The sequence below is a fragment of the Otolemur garnettii genome, unplaced genomic scaffold (assembly GCF_000181295.1).
Source record: "Otolemur garnettii isolate 467f Iridium unplaced genomic scaffold, OtoGar3 scaffold00176, whole genome shotgun sequence".
NCBI lineage: Eukaryota > Metazoa > Chordata > Mammalia > Primates > Galagidae > Otolemur > Otolemur garnettii.
This window is the reverse complement of record NW_003852571.1, coordinates 2,999,210-3,020,436: the sequence shown is the minus strand read 5'-3', so window position 1 is coordinate 3,020,436 and position 21,227 is coordinate 2,999,210. Positions and strand designations below refer to the sequence as shown.

The 21,227-nt window shown below is 47.0% G+C and overlaps 1 protein-coding gene across 1 annotated transcript in view; it reads left to right on the top strand.

The window, feature by feature from the left end:
* The first annotated feature begins 394 nt into the window (after positions 1–394).
* CIDEA (cell death-inducing DFFA-like effector a) overlaps positions 395–21,227 on the top strand; it is a 22,068-nt gene continuing 1,235 nt past the window's right edge. The window contains exons 1-4 of the mRNA XM_023519461.1: positions 395–437; positions 8,785–8,929; positions 11,393–11,539; positions 18,788–18,969. Of these exons, the coding sequence (XP_023375229.1) occupies positions 409–437; positions 8,785–8,929; positions 11,393–11,539; positions 18,788–18,969 (503 nt within the window). The 5' untranslated portion in view covers positions 395–408. The remainder of the gene's footprint in view (positions 438–8,784; positions 8,930–11,392; positions 11,540–18,787; positions 18,970–21,227) is intronic.

Here is a 21,227-nt window from a genome sequence, read left to right as displayed (position 1 = left end):
CGCTTTAAGAGGCGGTGCGCGCTGGAGAGGCGGTGCGCCAGGCCGGCGGGGGACCGCACCATGGAGACCGCCTGGGACTACGCGGGAGCCCTCATCAGGCGAGCGCCGCGCCCCCGCGTCCCGAGACCCCCTGCGCCCCAAAACCCCGCGCCCGCGATACGCCTCTAGTCCCCCTGCGCCCCACGACCCCGCGCCCGCGAGACGCCTCTCGTTTCCCTGCGCCGCGAGTCCCCAACACACACGCAGCTGTTCCGCTGGGGCCCAGGCCGGCTTTCCAGCGGCCGCGGACGCGCCCCACGGCTCCTCCTCCGCCACCTGGCCGTAGGTGCCAGTGCGGCTTCTGGGGAGCCCGGGCGTCTGTGGAGCAGGTGACAGCGGTGAGTTCGGAAGAGGCCGCGTCTCTTGCTGATGATGAGGACTCAGTCCCAGGACCCCCGGTGCGCTAGGGCAGGGCTTCGCCGGGGCCTGGGTAGGGTGACAGGAGCCGGAGTGGGGAGAGGAGGGGCCCGGGCTCCGCCACTCAGTGCTGAGGCCTGCCCACGCCCACGGGAGCCCTCCGGGTTGGTAAGGTAGCGCGCCTCGCGCCCCCGGCGTCCGAGCACCGGTGGGGGAACAAGGGGCCGGTCGACCCCAGCCGTCCTCCCTGCGCCCGCTGGCCTCTCCGCGGTCTCGTTTCCCCGCCTGGGTTCTGGTTCTTTTCACATCCCGACAGTCCCCAAACAACTCTTGTGATTTGAAAGCATAGATCTAAGGAAGATCCCGTGTTTCTCCGAAGGTCATCAAAGCACCTGTGGCTCAAGGAGTAGGGCGCCCGCCCCATATACGTGGGTGGCGGGTTCAAACCCGGCCCCGCCAAAGAACAAAAAGCACCTCCGAGAGGATGGGGAGCCCCTGCGGACTGAGATGCACCTTCTCAGGGACGCCCGTCCCATTGCGGAGGGACGCGAAGGTGACGCCGAGCGGACAAAGCCGAGCGCGGTTTGTGGGCTACCGAAGCCGGGCCTAAAGGGGAGCTTCTGGAGATACTTAATTTTAGAAAAACAGCTGCCAAAATGTAAGGGGGTCTTTCTCCATGACACTGGCTTTCTCTTTAAAAACAAAAAGCTAGTCGTAGCGGCGGTGATCAGGAAGGAGAAAGAGACTTGCCTCATCGCTGACACGTTTCAGAACTAAGGTCAGGTCATCCTCCGCTCCCAGGGGCGAGGGCTGTGGACGTGCAGGGCGCCCAGGTCACGTCCCTCCACCCCGCAGGAGCCCCCGGCAGGCTGAACTGCGCCCTGCCTTGCCTCTGAGCTGGAGGAAGAGTTAATAGCCAGGAATTCCCGACAGCAGGTTACCCAAATCCAGAATGGTTCTTTGTGGTCTCATGAGGCCAAACCTGCTTATGAGCGGTTGACAAATCAAAATGAAATGTCTCAGCCCGTGAGACCCATTTCTTCTGAGGTGGCGAGCCTCAGGCGTGAAGGACTAGTGGTTAGGGACAAACTGTCGTTGTGATTTTCTTTGAAAATCTACCTTCTTCCAGACTGAGCTGCTGTAATTCTTTAGAATCCACCTGTTTCCACACCAAACTGGAAGAAAACAACTGGTAATTTTTTTTTTTTTGAGGCAGAGTCTCACTTTGCCACCCTTAGTAGAGTGCTGTGGCGTCACAGCTCACAGCACCTCAAACTCTTGGGCTAAACCAATTCTCTTGCCTCAGCCTCCCAAGTCGCTGGAACCACAGGCACTTGCCACAAGGCATGACTAGCTTTAGAAATGAGGTCTCACTCAGGCTCAGGCTGGTCTGGAAATTGTGAGCTCCAGCAATCCACCCACCTCAGCCTCCCAGAGTGCTAGGATTACAGCTGTGAGTCCCCTAGGTAATTCTTGTTGAAAGGAAACACCTTTCTACCCTGCCTTTCTGTATAACCCTGCCCCAGCTACAGAGCCAGTGCATGCTACTGACAGGTGTGCTCACTGTGGCTTTGCTGGATTCTCCCTGTCCCTTAATTCAGACTACCAGATAAGAGTGTGTCATAACTCTGTCTTCACTAGCAAGTGACTGCATTTTGCTAAGGGAGTAACTTGATCAATATGCACAGTTTTGAAAAATCAGATATTTGTAAGCAATTACCTAATCTTATACCAGCCATTAGTTTGTTAATCAGCTGTGATGGCTAGAGGCCGTAGTCATGATGAAAGCAGCCCCAGGTCTGCTAGCAAAGCTCCAGACACCAAGGATGCCCACACAGGTGTTTACTTTCATAGACACAGTCTGGTTTGTTCCTGTGTCTTGTTGCTGATAATATTCAGGCCAGCCCCTCACAGTGTTACAAATCTGGTATACTACATATACTTAATGGAAAATGGCTGCCCTTTATAGTTATTTAGAATATCTTTCCTTTCCCTAAATTTTATACAGCTGCTATTTCAGTACCAATTTTTTTCTTTTTTTGAGACAGTCTCAAGCTGTCACCCTCGGTAGAGTGCCATGGTGTCACAGCTCACAGCAATCTCAAACTCTTGGACTTAAGTGATTCTCTTGCCTCAGCTCCTAAGTAGCTGGGAATACAGGCACCTGCCATAGCGCCTGGCTATTTTTTGGTTGTAGTTGTCATTGTTATTTGGCAGGCCTGGGCTAGAATTGAACCCGCCAGCTCCAGTATATGTGGCTGGTGCCCTAGCCCCTTGAGCTACAGGTGCTGAGCCTATTTCAGTACAAATTTTATCACAATAAGGAATTAAGTTTTCTACAAGTAAGTCTCCCAACTTTCTGCTTCTTGAATCTAAATTCTTATTTTAATAACATTTTGAAGTATTCAAAGACTCTATGAAATGAAAAAAGTCTTACTTTGTTGCCCTCAGTAGAGTGCCGTGGCGTCACAGCTCATAGCAACCTCAAACACTTGAGGGTAAGCGATTCTCTTGTCTCAGCCTCTCAAGTAGCTGGGACTACAGGCATCCACAACACCCGGCTACTTTTAGAGTCGAGGTCTCATTCCGGCTAAGGGTTATCTTGAACCTGTGAGCTCAGGCAGTCCATCCTCCTCAGCCTCCCAGAGTGCCAGGATTACAGGCGTGAGCCACCGATCCCGGCCTGAGTATTCAAAGACTTTCACAGTCATGTACTGAATATTCTTACTATGCCAAGTCTGTTGTCAGCTTGGAAGAATCCAGCTGTATCCCACACAGCCTCCTCAGGATGAGCTGTCTTTGGTCAAATGTGTTCCCACCCATGTTTTTCATGTCCAGCAGGGCCCTGTGGGAGCTGGAGGACAGAAAGCCCACAGAAACCAACACTGGCTCCTCCTCCTCCTATGGCTGGGTCAGCCCCACCACCCTCTGGCACTGCTCTAGGGCACTTCTCCAGGGCTGAGGAAAGCTCTCCCAGCCCTGCCTTCTTTCTTGGCATGATCATCCTTGAACCTACAACTTCCCTTCTTAACATTTGTTGTAACTCTTGGCTTTGGTGGCAGTGCTCAGTTGGCTCACATACTACTTCTGCATGTTCTTTCTTCTTAATGAGGACACGCAGGGTCCCTCAGCCATCACTGCACTCCACACGTTCCCTGGGCATCATCTCACACAGCCTGGCTGCATCCCCGCCATTAGCAAATCCCCTCCATTACCTTCAGAATCAACATCAGCCCATAGGGTTGTAAAGAAAGCTTTTCTAAGATCTGTGGGAGTCAGGTTAGTTCACATCTACTGCCAGTCTGGCTTGTTGCTTGATTTCTCTCACTTTTGTGAGGTAGCACCTCCTGCTTCCCTGAGGGAGAATCACAAAGTTGTCCCTGTTTCCCTGCTCTTCCAAGAGACAGGCCACTTCACAGTTTTCAAGAGCATTCATTCTATGAAATCTGACTTCTCTTATTGTCTTGATTTCTCTGAAACACCTGTTTCCTCAAACAACCTATTTCCTTATTTTCCCCCCTTTCGTGAGCTATTTCCCTTCCTGCTTCATGGGACTCTCTGTACCCACTTTCACAGGAATCAGGGAGCAACTGTTTCCACGTGTTATGCATCTAAAGCAGAAGTCTAGGGCTTCTCAGCGGCTCTGTGTCCGCACTGTGCACCCAGCCAGTGGTATAAATTCTTCTGACCATTCCATGGTTCAGAAGTGGGTTAGGTTAACCCAGCATACTGTCCATGCAGCTGGAGCAAAGAGAATGCCCTCGCAGGGTCTGCTGGCTACTGAGTGTGTCACATAAGGTAGTCTTGCTGGTAGATTACAGAATCTAGCCCATCAAAATCATGCATCCTGTTCTGTGAGAATGGTGGAGTTTCATTTTTGTGTCTTCAGCCGTGCTGTCTGTGCTCCACCTGCCTGTTCTCCAGCAGTGACCCAGTTCTCCATCAGGAAACATGACAGGTTAGAAGAATAATAGATTATGTACTTTTTTTTCCTTAATCCACAATGGGTATCTTGAGGGCAGGTGAAAGCAGGGAGGCCAGACATGGTTCCCAAGTTTATCCTGTCAGATGAAAGACTGTGGGAACTTTGAGTGAGTCAGCTGTGGCAGGTCACTGGGTGTGGCTTAGAAAGGCTTGTGCTCAATGGTGAGAAAATATGGGCCATGGCTGACCAGGTCAAAGCTGTGCCCCTAACCAGCAGGGGCTAGACCGAACATCTGAAGGGAGTCAGGGTGTGTCTCCCATTTCTGATTTTAGCCTAGTATGCCTGTGAGGTGCTGTGGAAAATGGGGTTAGGGTTCAGTGACCTCAGAGTCTAGAAGCCTCATACGTGTTTCCATGACTTTCTGCTCTGGGAAGAAAGAAGAGGCTTTTGCTGGTGAGGCCAGGGCTCCCCCCAACCAGGAGAGGTGTCCCCAGGCAGGCACACCCATGGGAGATAAGCTGAGCTGCACTCTGGGCCTGTTCTAGCACCTGCTAACTCTGACCTCCTTAACTTCTTAACTTCCTAGAGTCTTGGTTTACTCACTGGGAAGACTCATCTGGCAGCTACTTTGTAGTGCCCAGTGTGCATAGGTGTCTGGCACCAAGGGGACTCAGGCCTGTCTCTCAGCACTCCTAGCAGGAACCTCAACAGCTGGTTTAAGCTCAGGGGCTGGGGTGAGGTGGGGGCAAAGCCAGGCCCCTGCATGTAAAGTGCGATCTGGCTAATCCCTCTGACCCTCCAGCAGCTCAGCAGGGATGATAATGTGTGTGAATTACCTCTGATGTTAGCATGTCAACGTCTTGCTCATGGGTTGTGTAACTGAAAACCTGGTACGACTCTTTTTAATCAAGGCAAAAGTTCAGCCAGCCCCACAGAATGCTGCGGTTGGAGTCTAGGCTCCAATATCCTTGGTGAGTCTCTGGTAGAGGCCCCCAGGTCCTTCTGATGGGTAGCCCAGGCCAGAGACCCCTGATCCAGCATGTTCCTGTTGGCATTACCTCGCTGGAAATACTCATGTAGCAACTTTGTCTACCCAGAAGGGAAAGTGGCTGTGAGGGAGCTCACAATGCTGCTCTTCTGTGTAGCGCTCTGGGTCAATGTGTAGTAACAGCCTCCTCCCTCCACTTAAAAAAACCCTTGGCAGGCCAGTCACGGTGGCTCACACCTGTAATCCTAGCACTCTGGGAGGCTGAGGTGGGTGGATTACCTGAACTCACAGGTTCAAGACCAGCCTAAGCGAGAGCGAAACCCCATCTCTAAAAAAGAGCTGGGCATTGGGGTGGACACCTGTAGTCCCAGTTACTTGGGAGTCTGAGGAAAGAGGATCGCTTGAGCCCAAGAGTTTGAGATTGCTGTGACCTGTGATGTTATATCACTCTACCAAGGGAGACAAAGTGAGTCTCTATCTCAAAGATAAATAAATAAATAAGATAAAAATAAAAACCCTTGGCTTTGGACAAACAGGATCAGGTTCCATCTCTCCCTTACTAACTGGGTAACACTGAGAAGCCACTCTGCTTTAGTTTCCTCTGAGATGGGGCAGTGCTTTCCTTGCAAGGGTGTGAGGACAATAGCTAATCCATATCAAATAATTTAAAGAGCTAGCACACTCTAGCACAGAGCAAGTGCTCAGAGGGCAGCAGTTTTGGGGATCTGATGGAATGTTAGCCAGATGCACTGGGATCAGATCTCACAATCTGGGTCTGGGATGGACACCAGTTGCTGGCAGGGTGCAGAGGTGAGGCACAGACACTCTTATGGAGAAGCTCCTAAGGCTGCGGACCAAGCTGGTGGCATGAACTTAACCTCACAATTTGAGTGTTAATCTTTCACCACACTATCAGTTTTTTGTACCAAATTCCCTGGTAAGTCATTGAACTTTCACTCACGTCCTTTCATAGGGCTTCAAGGTAGACACCAAACTACATAAAATGCATGTGGTTAATACTAAGCTAGTTATTATAGGAAATATGACAAGTCTTTGTCCATAAGGAAATTGCAATCTCATAGTGAAAATTAAGTGATTTAAATGAGAATATATGTGTGTGTTTTGGGGGCAAGGCAGAATTGTAAGAGGGACTTTACCTAACAAATGCAATCAGTGTAACCTGGTTTCTTGTACCCTCAATGAATCCTCAACGATTAAAAAAAGGTGGGGGGGGGGAAGAATGAAGAATCTTTGTGTGTGTATAATGAAGTGCTAAGTCATAGGTGATAGAGTTATCTGGACAAACTGTGTCAGAAAGCAGTGATGGGCTCACTTCCTATCTCCTACCAGATTGTCCTAAAAATAAAGTCCTTTGTTTCATTCTCCTGAATGTACTTGTGAGGTATTTGTCCCATGATCAACCCCCGTTTGAGCACCTGCAGTAAGTAGGATGTGTGTAGGTGTGGGGGCTAAATGAGGTCACCTGATCATTGTCACAGTGCCCAGCACTGAGACCTGGCACCTTGTCACATCTGTTTACCCTGATTTTACTATTTGGAATCTTTTTTTTTTTTTTTTTTTTTTTGAGGCAGAGTCTCACTTTGTCACCCTCGGTAGAGTGCTGTAGTGTCACAGCTCACAGCAACCTCAAACTCTTGGGTTCAAGCGATTCTCTTGCCTCAGCCTCCAGGTAGCTGGGACTACAGGTGCCCTCCACAATACCCAGCTATTTTTTGTTTGTTTGTTTGTTTGTTTTTTAGAGACAAGGTCTTGCTCTTGCTCAGGTTGATCTCAAATTCATGAGCTCAGGCAATCCACCCATCTCGGCCTCACAAGTGCTAGGATTACAGGCGTGAGCCACTGAGCCCAGTCTTGGAATCATTTCTTTATGTCTCCATCTCTCAATGTAAAAAGTCTGTAGGCCTAGGTGAGAGCACTTTACAGGTAGCTCAATTGGGATACTTTCTCAATTGAGACAGCAGCAAGGCCATCTGTCTCCTCTCGTGGAACATTGTTTTCTTTTGTATTTTCTTACCTCTAAACATTATCCTGTAAGAATGAAAATTTTGTTTTGTTTTGTTTTGTGTTGTTTTTTAGGAGGGGGAACAGAGTCTCACTGTGTTGCCCCAGGCTAGAGTGTCACAGCTCACAGCAACCTCAAACTTCTGGGCTCAAGAGATTCTCTTGCTTCAGCCTCCTTAGTAGCTGGGACTACAGCCTGTCACAACACCCAGCTGGTTTTTCTATTTTTAGTAGAGATGGAGTCTCACTTTTACTCAGGCTGGTCTGGAACTCCTGAACTGAAGCAGTCCACCTGCCTCGGCCTCCCCAAGTGCTGGGATTAGAGGCGTGAGCCACTGTGTCTGACAAGTTTTTTTTCCATTAAGCCACTGGGTCACCACCTGACAAGTTATTTTTAAATAACCTCTTGGGTTTTGGCTTAAAAGCATGAGGTAGTATGTCAAAGGTAGTTTGGCATTTCTTTAACTGTTATCTAAAACTTCATCTGTTCACCACCACACAACTCTTCTCATTCTTTTATACACTTAGTATCCCATGAAGCAAAGGACAAGACCAGGGCCTGGAGCTCTGGCCTGACATCTCTCATCTGGGAATCGAGAAAACCAAGCCTCTGTCATAGGGTTTCCTGAGAATTAAGCAAGTTAATATTTATGAAGCAAAATGTTTGTTTGTTGAGCAATGTAGTAACTGCTTATCAGCTATTTCTCATTTATCCAATCTTATTACCTTTTTTAGTTATGAGGTAACTAATATTTAATAATCAAGGACTACTTTTTTTCCTCAAAAAATTGTCTTGATTTGGTTTTATTATAGTTGTTTTCTTTTTCCATGTTAGGCTTTTATAGTGAGTGTTTGAATTAATTCTTTGGTAAATAAGGAACTTACTCCAAAGTGTCACGTAGCATCAGCTTTAAAGTTCTTTGCCTTATTATTCCAACCACATAGTTATTCTGTTCTTTGTTTTTCTTAAGGAGATTTCAAAAACTTGGTTGATTACCACAGTGACCAATATCTGGTTTTCAAGCTAATGTTTCACTGTATAAATACTGAGCTCTGTGCTGAGCCTGTGTATACCTAATTCTTTAGCTCTGCTTAACTACTTTGTAGCCACTACAAATTGCTCATTTGGATTTTTTATTCTAGAACTCATCTGTATTTGAAGAATATAATTTTTATTTCTTTCTTGTGTTTGATGCCCTTACTATTTTTATTAAAGCAGATTTGGCAAGGAGTTTGAATGATCTGGTAAAATAGGATAAAGATGGTTGGTTTTTTTAATCTGATGCAGTACTGTTTGTTTCTTGGAAATATGTGTATGTGTGGATATAATTTTTAGTAACTCCCAACCACAGAATTTCTTTCTTTTAAATGCAAATGTTAAAACTGCATTATTTCTGTGTATTTCAAACCTTTCCTTAAAGATTCTTTTTTTCACTTTCTACCCCATTTTCAGGCCCCTGACATTTATGGGATCACGGACCAAGCAAGTCCTGCTCACCCCTCTCATGCATCCAGCACGCCCCTTCCGAGTCTCCAACCACAACAGGAGTAGCAGGCGAGGGGTGATGGCCAACAGCCTCCAGGAGCTCATTAGCAAGGTAGGAGCCTAACACCTCTTGGCTAGCTTACAAGGGTAGCCTAAGCTCTCCCAGGGCCCTGGTCTTGTGTACAAAGCCCATGAAAAGGCAAAAGTCTGAAGAAAAACAATATTCCCTGGCCAACAGAGTGAGAACCTCTATCTAAAAAAAGAATTAGGCAGGTGTTACCCTCAATGAATCCCAAACAATAAAAAGTAAATAAATAGTATTAGGCAGGTGTGATGGTACATACCCATAGTCCCAGCTACTTGGGAGGCTTAAGCAGGAGGATCTCTTGAGCCGAGGAATTTGAGACTAGTCTGGGCAACATAATGAGACCCTATCTCTTTTAAAAACCTAAAATAAGGCCCAGGCACAGTGGCTTATGCCTGTAATCCCAGCACTCTGGGAGGCTGAGACTGGCAGATCACCTGAGCTCACAAGTTCAAGACCATTCTGAGGTAGAGTGAGACCCAGTCTCTAAAAATAGCCTTGCATTGTGGTGGACACCTGTAGTCCCAGCTATTCAGGAGGCTGAGGCCAAGGGAATTAATTGAGCCCATGAGTTTGAGGTTACTGTGAGCTATGTGCCAAGGCACTCTACAGGGGTGACAAAGTGAGACTCTGTCTCAAAAAAACAAAATAAAACAAAATAAACCCTCAAACAGAGGGTGAGCTTGAGAGAGATATGGGGAATCCCTGCTGATGGTTATGTGGTTTCTTGAAGGATAGCAATGCTCTGAAGCTGATTGTGCTTGTGGTTGGCCAGCTCTGGACATCCCATAAACTATCAGATTACACACTTTAAAATGGGGGAATTGTGGCTCAGTGCCTGTAGCTCAGCAGCTAGGGTCCCAGCCACATACACCAGGGCCAGCAGATTTGAACCCAGCCCAGGCCTGCCAAACAACAATAGCAACTAAAACAAAAAAATAGCTGGGTGTTGTGGCGGGCACCTGTAGTCCCAGCTACTTGGGAGGCTGAGGCAAGAGAATCGCTTAAGCCCAAGAGTTGGAGGTTGCTGTGAGCTATGACACCACAGTGCTCTATAGAGGGCAACATAGTGAGACTGTCTCAAAAAAGGGGGGGAGGATTATGTGATAGGTGAATTTTGTATCAATAAAAGCTGCTTTAAAAAGAGAGAAAAAGGCCAGTGCAGTGACTCATACATGTAGTCCTAGTACTCTAGGAGGCAGAGGCGGGAGGATCACTTGAGCCCAAAAGTTAGAGGTTGCTGTGAGCTATGACACCATGACACTCTACCCAGAGTGACAGAGTAAGACTCTATCTCCAAAATAAAAGAGAGAAAAAGAAAGAAAAAAAAATAGCATGTTAAACTAATCAGACCTTCTCTTGGCCTCAGAGAGTCTAAGGGAGCCCTTTCTAAGCGGGTAAAGGCCAGGTATAAATAATCAAAGGGAGGTAGTATTACATCTCTGTATGTGAAAGATTTATGCACAGAGTAAAATCCTTCAGAGTAGTCCCCAGAGGATAATGTGGCTTTGTTTCTTTGACAACCTGGAATGCAGGGGAACTGCAGACTCTGGATGTCTGTTTTTGATTATAAAGACAGGACTACTGTCCTCAATCTAAAGAAGGGTCCTAGGCCACCAAATAAGGAAGGATCCTAGACTCTCAGAAGCATATCCCAGACACAGATACCCGTGGCTATGAGGAATGAGCGTCCAGCAGGCAGTCTCTGAAGCAAGAGAGGTGTTCAAACATGCCCTTGGAGACTCTGCTCTGAAATGTCAGACATGCAGGATTTCTCTTTTCATCCATATCACTAAGTAGATAATCTTAGAAATTGTAAATATTATTCAATATAATCACTTACCTCATGTCTCTTAAGAAGATAAATTCAGCTCAGCGCATGTAGCTCAGTGGTTAGGGTGCCAACCACATGCACCAGGGCTGGTGGGTTCGAACTCAGCCTGGGCCTGCTAAAGAACAATGATAACTACAACAACAACAACAACAAAAATAGCAGGGCATCATGATGGGCACCTCAAGTCCCAGGTACCTGGGAGGCTGAGGCAAGAGAATTGCTTAAACCCAAGAGTTTGAGGTTGCTGTGAGCTGTGATGCCACAGCACTCTACCAAGGGTGACAAAATGAGACTTGGTCTCAGGAAAAAAAAAATCTTCCTGGCTGGGCATGGTGGTGTGCACCTATAGTCATAGCTACTTGGGAGGCTAAGGCGAGAGGATCATTGAGCCCAAGAGTTTAAGGCTGCAGTGTGCTGTGATCACACCAATGTACTATAGTCTGTGCATCAGAACCAGACCTCACCTCAAAACAGCAACAACAAAAAAATTCCCTTTTCCCAAACAAAGACTGAATTATAGACACCAATCAAGTTTATCTTTACTACTGAAATTTCATCAAAATCAGCCACCATTCCTGAAAACAGGCTTAGCACATGTTGTGGGGTGGCCCATTGGGAACATCATGCTTCATTCCATTTCTGTTCTGCAAACCTAGACCCTGGATGCCCTGGTCATCACTGCTGGGCTGGTCACTCTGGTGCTGGAGGAAGACGGCACCGTGGTGGACACAGAAGAGTTCTTCCAGACCCTGGGAGACAACACACATTTCATGATCTTGGAAAAAGGACAGAAATGGACTCCGGTAAGCACAACACAGTCATTCAGATAATTCTCAGGTAGGCTTTTCACCTAGAAAAGCATATGCCCTCCTTTGGTGACTGGAGCGCTGTCTTTTCTTTTCTTTTTTTTTTTTTTTTAGAGACAGAGTCTCATTTTGTCACCCTTGGTAGAGTGCTGTGGCATCACAGCTCACAGCAACCTCCAACTCCTGGGCTTAGGCGATTCTCTTGCCTCAGCCTCCCAAGTAGCTGGGACTACAGGTGCCCGCCACAATGCCCAGCTATTTTTTTGTTGCAGTTTGGCCAGGGCCAGGTTCGAACCTGCCACCCTCAGTATATGGGGCCAGCGTGCTTTCTAAACACTCTGCATTCTCCTAACAACTGGATCCATTACCCTCAAAGGGATTCTTATAAGTATTTCTGGGAAGATTAGTATCTCTGTGAACTTGGGCTGTGTGATTTACAGTAAATAATTCTGAGGAACAGGCTTTGGCCAGAGAGTCACTATAGATGCTGTGAAATGCACAGAACTGGACTATTTACTGTCTTGGTTCTTGGAGGCCAGACAGGCTAATACAGACAACAAAGGCAGGGCAGGGTGTGCATGTGTGTGTCTGTGTGAATGCAGAGGTTTAGCAAAATAAAGAGATAGAATGAAGTTTCTGGGGAGATTAGATGACATACTTTGAAAAGCCCTCTACCATAAAATACCTAAAGATGCAAAGCAAAGCACTACAACATCTTTTTCAACCTATGACCTTCAAGAAAGGGGAATCCTAACTCAGCGCCCATAGTACAGTGATTACGGTGTTGGCTACATACACGAAGCTGGCAGGTTCGAACCCAGCCTGGGCCAGCTAAACAACAATAACAACAGCACCCTGCCTAGGGCGACATAGTGTGACTCTGTCTCAAAAAAAAAAAGCAGGGGTGGGGAATCCTCCAAGGTCAAAATTCTCATGAGAGTGAGAGTCCAGAGAGGAAAGCGGACGTGGAAGCTTTTCTCAGAGAGAAAAGACCATGGGTCTCTGGCCTGTGAGTGCCCACCGACCTCAGCGACCTGGGGCTTCGGCTTCCCTAGATGCTAGAAGGTAGGAGGCAGAGTTTCAGGCTGGCACAGAGGGGGACATCAATGTGAGAAGTCTCCATAAAACAGGGAATCTTACAGGTTTCTCCTGAGACTCTATAGGCATAAACTACCCTCATGAGGGTTTAGGCTCTACTGAGTCCCAAACACCTAAGCTGAGAGATCCGAAGAGAAACATCAGTTTACACAGGGAACTCTCTTTACTCAAGGAGTTGCTCACCGGCCTAGTGTCCAGGGTGGAAATGTTCAAAAATACACAAAAAATAATCAAAAATAATAAGTAGCAGGGCGGTGCCTGTGGTTCAAAGGAGCAGGGTGCCAGCCTCTTATGCCAGAGATGGCAGGTCCAAACCCAGCCCCGGCCAAAAACTGCAAATAAATAAATAATAAGGAGCAAGAGATAGTAAGAAAGAACTAAACAGACTTAAAACAATCAAGTAGGATTTCTGGAATTGAAAAATACTGTTTAAGGCTCAGCACTGGTAGCTCAGAGGTTAGGACCCTGGCCACATACACTGGGGCCAGCGGGTTCGAACCCAGCCCGAGCCTGCTAAACAACAATGACAACTAACACCACCACCAACAAAAAATAGCCAGGCGTTGTGGGCGCCTGTGGTCCCACCTATTTGGGAGGCTGAGGCAAGAGAATCACTTAAGCCAAGAGTTTGAAGTTGCTGTGAGCAATACCACAGCAACTATACCAAGGGCAACATAGACTGTCTCAAAAAAAAAAAAAACTATATAAAAATAAATATAAAATCAAGCAAATAGACACTCAGGTAGACAAGACTGGAGGCAATAAGGGACCTAGAAGATGTCCAAGGAAGGTGCCCACGATGTAACAAAGCTAGAAAGGTGGGGACACAGAGGACCCTGGAGATAAGGCTGAGAGGCGCGGGTGCTGCTCTGTTCAGCATCCTAAGGGTAAGGAAGGGTTGTTTTTTAAATTAGACACAATGCACAAGCTGTTTAAGAAGGAGGGAGAAGATATAAATCAATTCATTTTAGAATATTATTCATCAAAAGACACTATAAAGGAAATTAAACAAGCCACACGTGGGAAGGAGGCGTTCTCAACTTAACCTTGCAAAGGACTGGTATTCAGCAAATGTAAAGAACTTAGATAAACCCATTTGGAAACAACAGCAATCCAATTTAAAAATAGGCACAAGTCAGGGACAGCCCTCTCTGAATGAACAATTAAACACAGGAGAAAATGCTCAACCTCCTTGATGATTAGGAAATTTTAAGTAAAGACCACACTGAGACACCATTTTATACCATTAGATTTGGCATGATTATACTTATTTTTCATTTTTAAGATATGGAGCAACAAACTTTTTCTTTTCTCTCTCTCTCTTTTTTTTGAGACAGAGACTTTGTTGACCAGGCTACAGTACACTGGCATCATAGCTCAAACTCCTGGGCTCAAGACATCCTCCTGCCTCAGCCTCCCAAGTAGGCACCCACCACAACACATAGCTAATTTTTCTATTTTTAGTACACTAGAGACCGGGTCTCACTCTTGCTCAGGCTGGTCCTGAACTCCTGAGCTCAAGCAGTCCTCCCCCCTCAGCCTCCCAGGTGTGAACCATGGCACCTGGCCAACAAACTCTTACACTTCCACCAACAACTATTTGAAACACCAGTTTGCCTTCATGACCTATCAACTTTTTGCCCAAACATATTCTGAAACTGACGTCTCCATATCAAGAGCTGGGCATAAGAGCGTCCCTTCCAACCACGGGCCTGCTGAGAGCAAGCACTGGAAACAAAGCGGGTGTCCTCGCAGGAAATTGGAGACACACGCCTAGCAGAGCATGTCTGGGTGCACATGAATAAACTGTCACACAGTCACAGACAGGAGCTTTCTCCAGCTGAGAATGCAGAAGTGTGTCTGCAGTGTGCTGAGTGAAAAGATCACAACACCTTAAACAAGGGCACCCCACATTGCTTGCTCTCAGGACCCCTTTACACTCTTAAAATTAATGAGAACCTCGAATAGCTTTCATTTATGTGGGCTATGTCAATGGACTCTGAAGATACCTAGCAGAGGTTTCCCCTCTGGAGAGACTGGCCCCTTGGAAGCCCCTGGAGGCGTCTGAGGCACCGTCGGCTGTTCCGGCTGGCGGGCGCTACTGGCACCTAGCGGTAGAGCCTGGATGTGCAGCGACTGTCTGAGCACGCAAGGGACCGCCCTGGCCATCCGGCTCCAAACGTCCTCAGAGCCAATGTTGAGAAACTGTAAGCTGTAGACCTGGATAGTCCCAATATTAGAAATTAAAAGTTAGCCCGCCGTTGTGGAGGGCGCCCGTAGTCCCAGCTACTTGGGAGGCTGAAGCAAGAGAATCGCTTAAGCCCAAGAGTTTGAGGTTTCTGTGAGCTGTGATGCCACAGCACTCTACCCATGGCGACATAGTGAGACTCTTGTCTTAAAAACAAAAAACAAAAAGTTACTAATGAGCAGATTTTTCTTTTTCTAGATTTGAACAATGAATAAAAAAGAAATTGAGAACTTTAAAAATATATATTTCTTAAAAATAACCCAATACGGGTTAACTTAATCCTCTATTTTGATGAAAAATGACTACATTTCAGCTCGGCGACTGTAGCTCAGCAGCTAGGGTGCCAGCCACATGCACTGGAGCTGGCAGGTTGGAATCCAGCCTGGGCCTGCCAAACAATGACAGCTATAACCAAAAACAGCTCGGCATTGTGGCGGACACCTGTAGTTCCAGCTACTGGGGAGGCTGAGGCAAGAGAATTGCTTAAGCCCAAGACTTTGAGGTTGCTGTGAGCTGTGACAGTACAGCACTCTACTGAGTGTGACACAGTGAGACTCTGTCTTAAAAAAATAATAAAATTTACTACATTCCAAAGCACAAAGATTGAGTGAAAAGTGACATTGTTTACATTTTTGCAGATCTCTTCCATGTCTAGCTTAATAGAAGACCTCTAAATTCTCTCATCTGCTTCTATATTGTTTTGATGGAAGCATAAAGGACAGATGTGAGGGTCTTCTGGGGTAACTGAGAGTGTTGCTTTCTGAGACTCTGCTAGTGCTGGCCATGTGGTGGCTTCAGAAAGCTTAGTTGCAAAGTGGAGTCTGAAGAGAAAGTAGAACCGCCTCTGTTACGTTCAGTCCATTGGTCTATCTTGTGCTTTCAAGGGGTCTTTTCCCAGGGATGATGTAACACCAGTTTTTGCTCATTTAGAAAATACTGATTCACTGAGATAAGTAGGTTTCCCAGATCCGCATTGGGAAGCACCACCACCCACAAGAACAGAAAGGGCAAACTGCATCTTCCTGTTTATTAGGGAAATAGTCTTGCCCTCTCCATGGAGTCGGCTGATAAGAGACCATACTTTGTGAACTTCCACCTTAAGCCATTCACACATAATTCAAAAATATGCAAAATTAGCAATATAATGTTTGCAGTACACGTGTGCTAAAAACAGAGAAAAGCAAGGGAGATGCAGGGCCCAGGTGGCTCCTCTGGGGGTAGGCTGAGGAGGTACCCAGGAGTCTCCAGAGGCTACACGTGTGATGGTTTTGTTCTAAGTCTTATTATTCCTTCCTGTCACATATATTCTTATTCTGTGTCTTATTCTTCCTCTCTTAAGTATACATCATAATTTTTCTGACTAAAAAAGAATCTACAGACTAATTATAAAAAGCATAACAGTTAAACAAAGCATTAAAGCAAGTGAGGAGGCATGGCCTGTGGAGTAAACTGGATAAATCTTCTAAAAGGCAGTCTTGCTGTCTGCCAAGAAGAAGGTGTCCTGCCTGGGTGATGGTCCCCAAAGATAATCTTGATCCCCAAAGGGACTTGGTAGATGTGATTCAGTGAAGGCTCTTGGGAGGGGGAGTGGTCTTGGATTATTGGGGGAGACCAGTGTCATCATTAGGGCCCTTATGGTGGGTGGAGAGGATACAGGAGGGTGAGCGTGAGGGCCAGAAGGAGGAGTGGTGTGAGGAAGGGCTGAGCCCTGCTCCCTAGGTTAGGACTGAGCACCTTAGAACATCCATTTGTGTGGCTTAAGCTGCTCAGTCTCTGTTGACATGTGGCCGTAGCAGTAGGACACTAATTCAGGTAGGAAAGGTGTTTTTTGTTTCCTTGTATAAATGACGCATCCCTTAGCAAGGAGGAGCTGGGTGGGCACCAGGGAACTTGGCTCCATGCAAGGCAGTGACAAGATGCCATGGTGGGTGGTGCCTGTGGCTCAAAACGGTAGGGCACATCCTGCATATCACCACCCCTATATGCCGGAGGTGGCAGATTCAAACCCAGCCCCGGCCAAAAAAACCCCCAAAAAACAAGATTACATGATTCTGGACAGCACAGTCCAAAAGGCCTGATGCCTGCTCCATCTGCAGCTGGAATCTGGTGGAGTCTTCTCTTGGCTTGCACTTTCAGCTGTGCTTCTCTAGGCTGGAAAGGGATATCTCACAGCTACCCCCACACCCTAGCTACTCTCAGCCCTTCTCAGGGAGGCCAAAAAGGTCTCTTGCTGTATCCCAGCCAGCGGGGCAGGCAGTCAGCAGACAAGGCAGCCTGTTCCTGGGCCACTGGTACATGACCAGATGCTAGGTCATGTGAGGCTGGCTTTGGAAGGGCATCTTAATTTTTATTTAAGACCTAGACTAAAGGAAGATGTTTAAGGTAAAAACTTTCCAAAGTCAGGAACATGAGGCCAAGAAAAAGAAGTGGCAGGATTACAGGTCAAAACCCCTTTGGTCCAATAAGCTTGATCTTTAAAGTCAGGGCCCCTTGCACACCTGGCAGTGGCTCAGCCAGAGCCACTTACTTCCAGTCTCTGCAGTGGGACCAAGAGGAGTGGCTGCAGCAAGAGGTGTGTGGGTGCTTTCAAGGGGCTCTGTGCTCTGAATTCAAATTTATGAGGCCCTGGTCATTATTGAACTTAACCTTCACAGCCTCAACTGCCCCCAACTCCAAATGTTTGAGAGATGCAGGAACTCTATATAAATTGTCTAGATTCAAATTCTCTGTATGTGGCACAAACCACATAGGAAGGGCAGCTCCTAAGCCTGGCTTTTGTACCAGGGGTAGATTTTTTCTCTCTCTTTTAAAGCATTTTATGGGAAAGATTCTGTTGTGGTGGTATTTATAAGACCTAGAACTCTATCTAAGTCTCTCTCCTCCCAACCTGAAAGGTCTACCGATGCTCTTGGAGGGTGACACAGATGGCTGCCACGGACAGACAGCTTTCTTCTGGCAGCCATGGGAACACATTAGCCCCACGATTATAATACTTTCTGCCTAGTAGCTGCTTACAAAATGGAAATAGTGCTGCCTTCATCTCCATAACTTTGACCATGTTGTGGCCATAAGAGGAGAAGTCAAGTAGCCAGGTAGCCAAGGGTGGCCTTCAGCTGTGTGAGTTTTCACAGCATCAGGAGACAGCATCCTTTGAGCAGTGAGATCCCAAAACTTGGGCTTGAAGCCAGATCATATTTGTCTTGAGTCACTAAGCTGAAAGTAGCTTAGGGATGGGACCTGGCTGTGTGTTTGGATGTAGTATAAGCAGACTGATCAGCTAAAAGTATGACTTGAGATGGGCAGAGTGGCTCACACCTGTAATCCTAGCATTTTGAGAGGCTGAGGCAGATAGATTGCTTGAGCTCACAAATTCAACACCAGCCTGAGAAAGAGTGAGACCCTGTCTCTAAAACAGCGATTCTCAACCTGTGGGTCTCAAACCCCTTTGTAACAATGAAAATATACCCTGCATATCAGATATTTATATTATGATTCATAACAGTAGCAAAACTACAGTTATGAAGTAGCAACAAAAATAATTTTATAATTGAGGGTCACCACAACATGAGGAACTGTATTAACGGGTCATAACATTAGGAGGCATTAGGAAGGTTGAGAACCACTCCTCTAAAAACTAGCTGGACATTGTTGTAAACACCTGTAGTCCCCACTACTTGGGAGGCTGAGGCAAGAGGATCACTCAAGCCTAAGAGTTTGAGGTTGCTGTGAGCTATAACACCACAACAAAGGGAGACTCTGTCTCAAAAAATAAAAAGAATGACTTGAGTAATCAGCAGGCTGGTCACTGGCAGATTTAAATGGATATCTGTAACATTCTACAGCTCCAAGGTCAGGGTTGGGAACACTCCTAACATCCGCTCCTCCCTTCATTCCTGCAGGGCAGCAGGTATGTCCCCATTTGCCAGCAGCCAAAGAAATCGGGGATTGCAAGAGTCACCTTTGATTTATACAAGTTGAACCCCAAGGACTTCATCGGCTGCCTCAATGTGAAGGCCACTATGTATGAGATGTACTCTGTATCCTACGACATCCGGTGCACGGGGCTCAAGGCCCTGCTGAGGTAACAAACTCTAGGGGCCCAGCACAGGTGGCAAATTCCCACCTGTTCCTCTGTACTTCTGCCCAGTGCCAGGAGCCCCTGGCATATGGCAATTGCCATTAGGAATGTTAATAATTGTTAATAATTCATGCCTTATTTCCTAGGCTAATTTCATAAAACAGAAGATCTTAAGCCAAAACAGAGGATTTTTTTTCCTCCAAAGGCCATAAAATACTAAATGGAAACAAAAGCTAAATAATAAATATAAAGAACTAAATTTCTCCTGGGTGCCTGTAGCTAAGCCATTAGAACACCAGCTCTGTACACCCAGGGTGGTGGGTTCAAACCTGGCCTGGGCCTGCTTAACAACTAAATAAATAAATAGATTATATCGTTTGAGGCCAGGTGCGGAGGATTGCCTGAGCTCACAGGTTCAAGACCAGCCTGAGCCAGAGCAAGACCTCATCTCTAAAACTAGCCGGGCATTGTGGTGGGTGCCTGTAGTCCCAGCTAATTGGGAGGCTGAAGCAAGAGGATCACCTAAGCCCAAGAGTTTGAAGTTACTGTGAACTCTGATGCCACAGCACTCTACCAATTGCTACAAAGACTCTGTCTTAAAGAAAGAAAAAAAAAAAGAACCAAATCTCTTTTAAGAACTAGAGCACCTTAATTCTAGCAATGACAACTAAGCTGGCACCATGGAGGTTCCGGCCCAGTCTATAGGAGCAGCCACCTAGACCTTGACAGATGATCCTCTGCACCTCTCGGGCCTGGGCTGTGGGACAGGCATGCTCCTCCTGCTCCTCACACCAGGGCCCATCATCCCAGAGGCTGAGGCCAGGCTGGCTGCAGAGCACCCAGGAGAGAGGGCTTCCAAGAGACAGAACCCCAACCTACACCACAGACTATTTGAACAAATTCTGTACAGGCAAATGGAACCCTCTCTGGGTGTTCCTACTCCATAATCAGGTTGATAAACCTGTCAAACCCTCCTCTGAGTAACCAGCTGCGTGACCTTTCACAGGTTACTTAATGTCTCTGAGCTATGGTTTCATCCTGTTTAAAATGAGAAGGCTGCTTCTGAGTTCTTCCTGAGGGCCTGGGCTCTGCGTATACCTTCTCCTCCAGTAAACTCACCATTGAGCTTTGAAGAATGAATTCTCTGTGGAGAAAATGGGTAGAGGAGAGGGGCTGACTGCAGCAGAAAGGGCTTTGAGGCGAGTCAAAGACTTTGAGGAGTCTTCAGCAGTCCTGCCATCCTGGCGTCCCTGCACACTCCTGGCAGGGCCTGGCTTGTTCTCTTTCAGAATGTGTGAGGGTGAAGCCTGCTCTCATCTGCTGTGAGCATGATGCCAGGAGAAGAAATGCTTTGGAGACAAGCGTGTTCCCCTCTTGGGAGTCTCCTGTGGGCACCCCCTGGTTGGCTCAGGTGCATGGCCCCTCCATGGCCTCAGTTTCTCAGTCAGAGCCGTCAGCAGCTGAGTCCTAGACTTGAGTGTTGTTCTGGTATTGAAATCCTGAATCCCAGGAGACCATCTTTGTTTTGTTGAAATGGGAGAAAGTAACCATATTCTTTGATTTTTAAAATGAGATAGGAAGGTTGCAACTTAGAAAGGTGTAATAAACATCACTCCACATCCAGGCACAGCAGCTCACGCCTATAATCTTAAAATTCTGGGAGACCCAAATGGGTAGATCACCTGAGCTCAGGAGTTTGAGACCAGCCTGAGCAAGAGCAAGACCCCCAACTCTAAAAAATAGAAAAACTAGCTGGGCATGGTGGCAGGTGCCTTCTCCCAGCTACTCAGGAGGCTGAGGCAAGAGTTTGAAGATGTTGTGAGCTATGATGATGCCATGGTACTCTATCCCAGGGGACAAAGTGAGACTCTTCCTTTTTTTTTTTTTTTTTTTTTGAGACAAAGGAAAATTCAGCTTTCCCCCTACTAATCCTCACGGACTGAGATCTACAGCATGGCAAGCTGAGGCCTTGACTGCCCAGGGTCTCTGTGGGAGGCACATGCCCAGGGCAGCTGCAGCCCCTGCTGAACTCCCTGCTGCCACCTACAAAGTGAAAGGATTTTAAATATGGAACGAAAGCTTGGTGCCTGTAGTACAGTGGTTACGGCTAAGGCTGGTGGGTTCAAACCCGGCCCGGGCCAGCTGAACAACAGTGACAACTGCAACAAAAAAATAGCCAGTCGTTGTGGCAGGTGCCTGTGGTCCCAGCTACTTGGGAGGCTGAGGCAAGAGAATCACTTAAGCCCAAGAGTTAGAGGTTG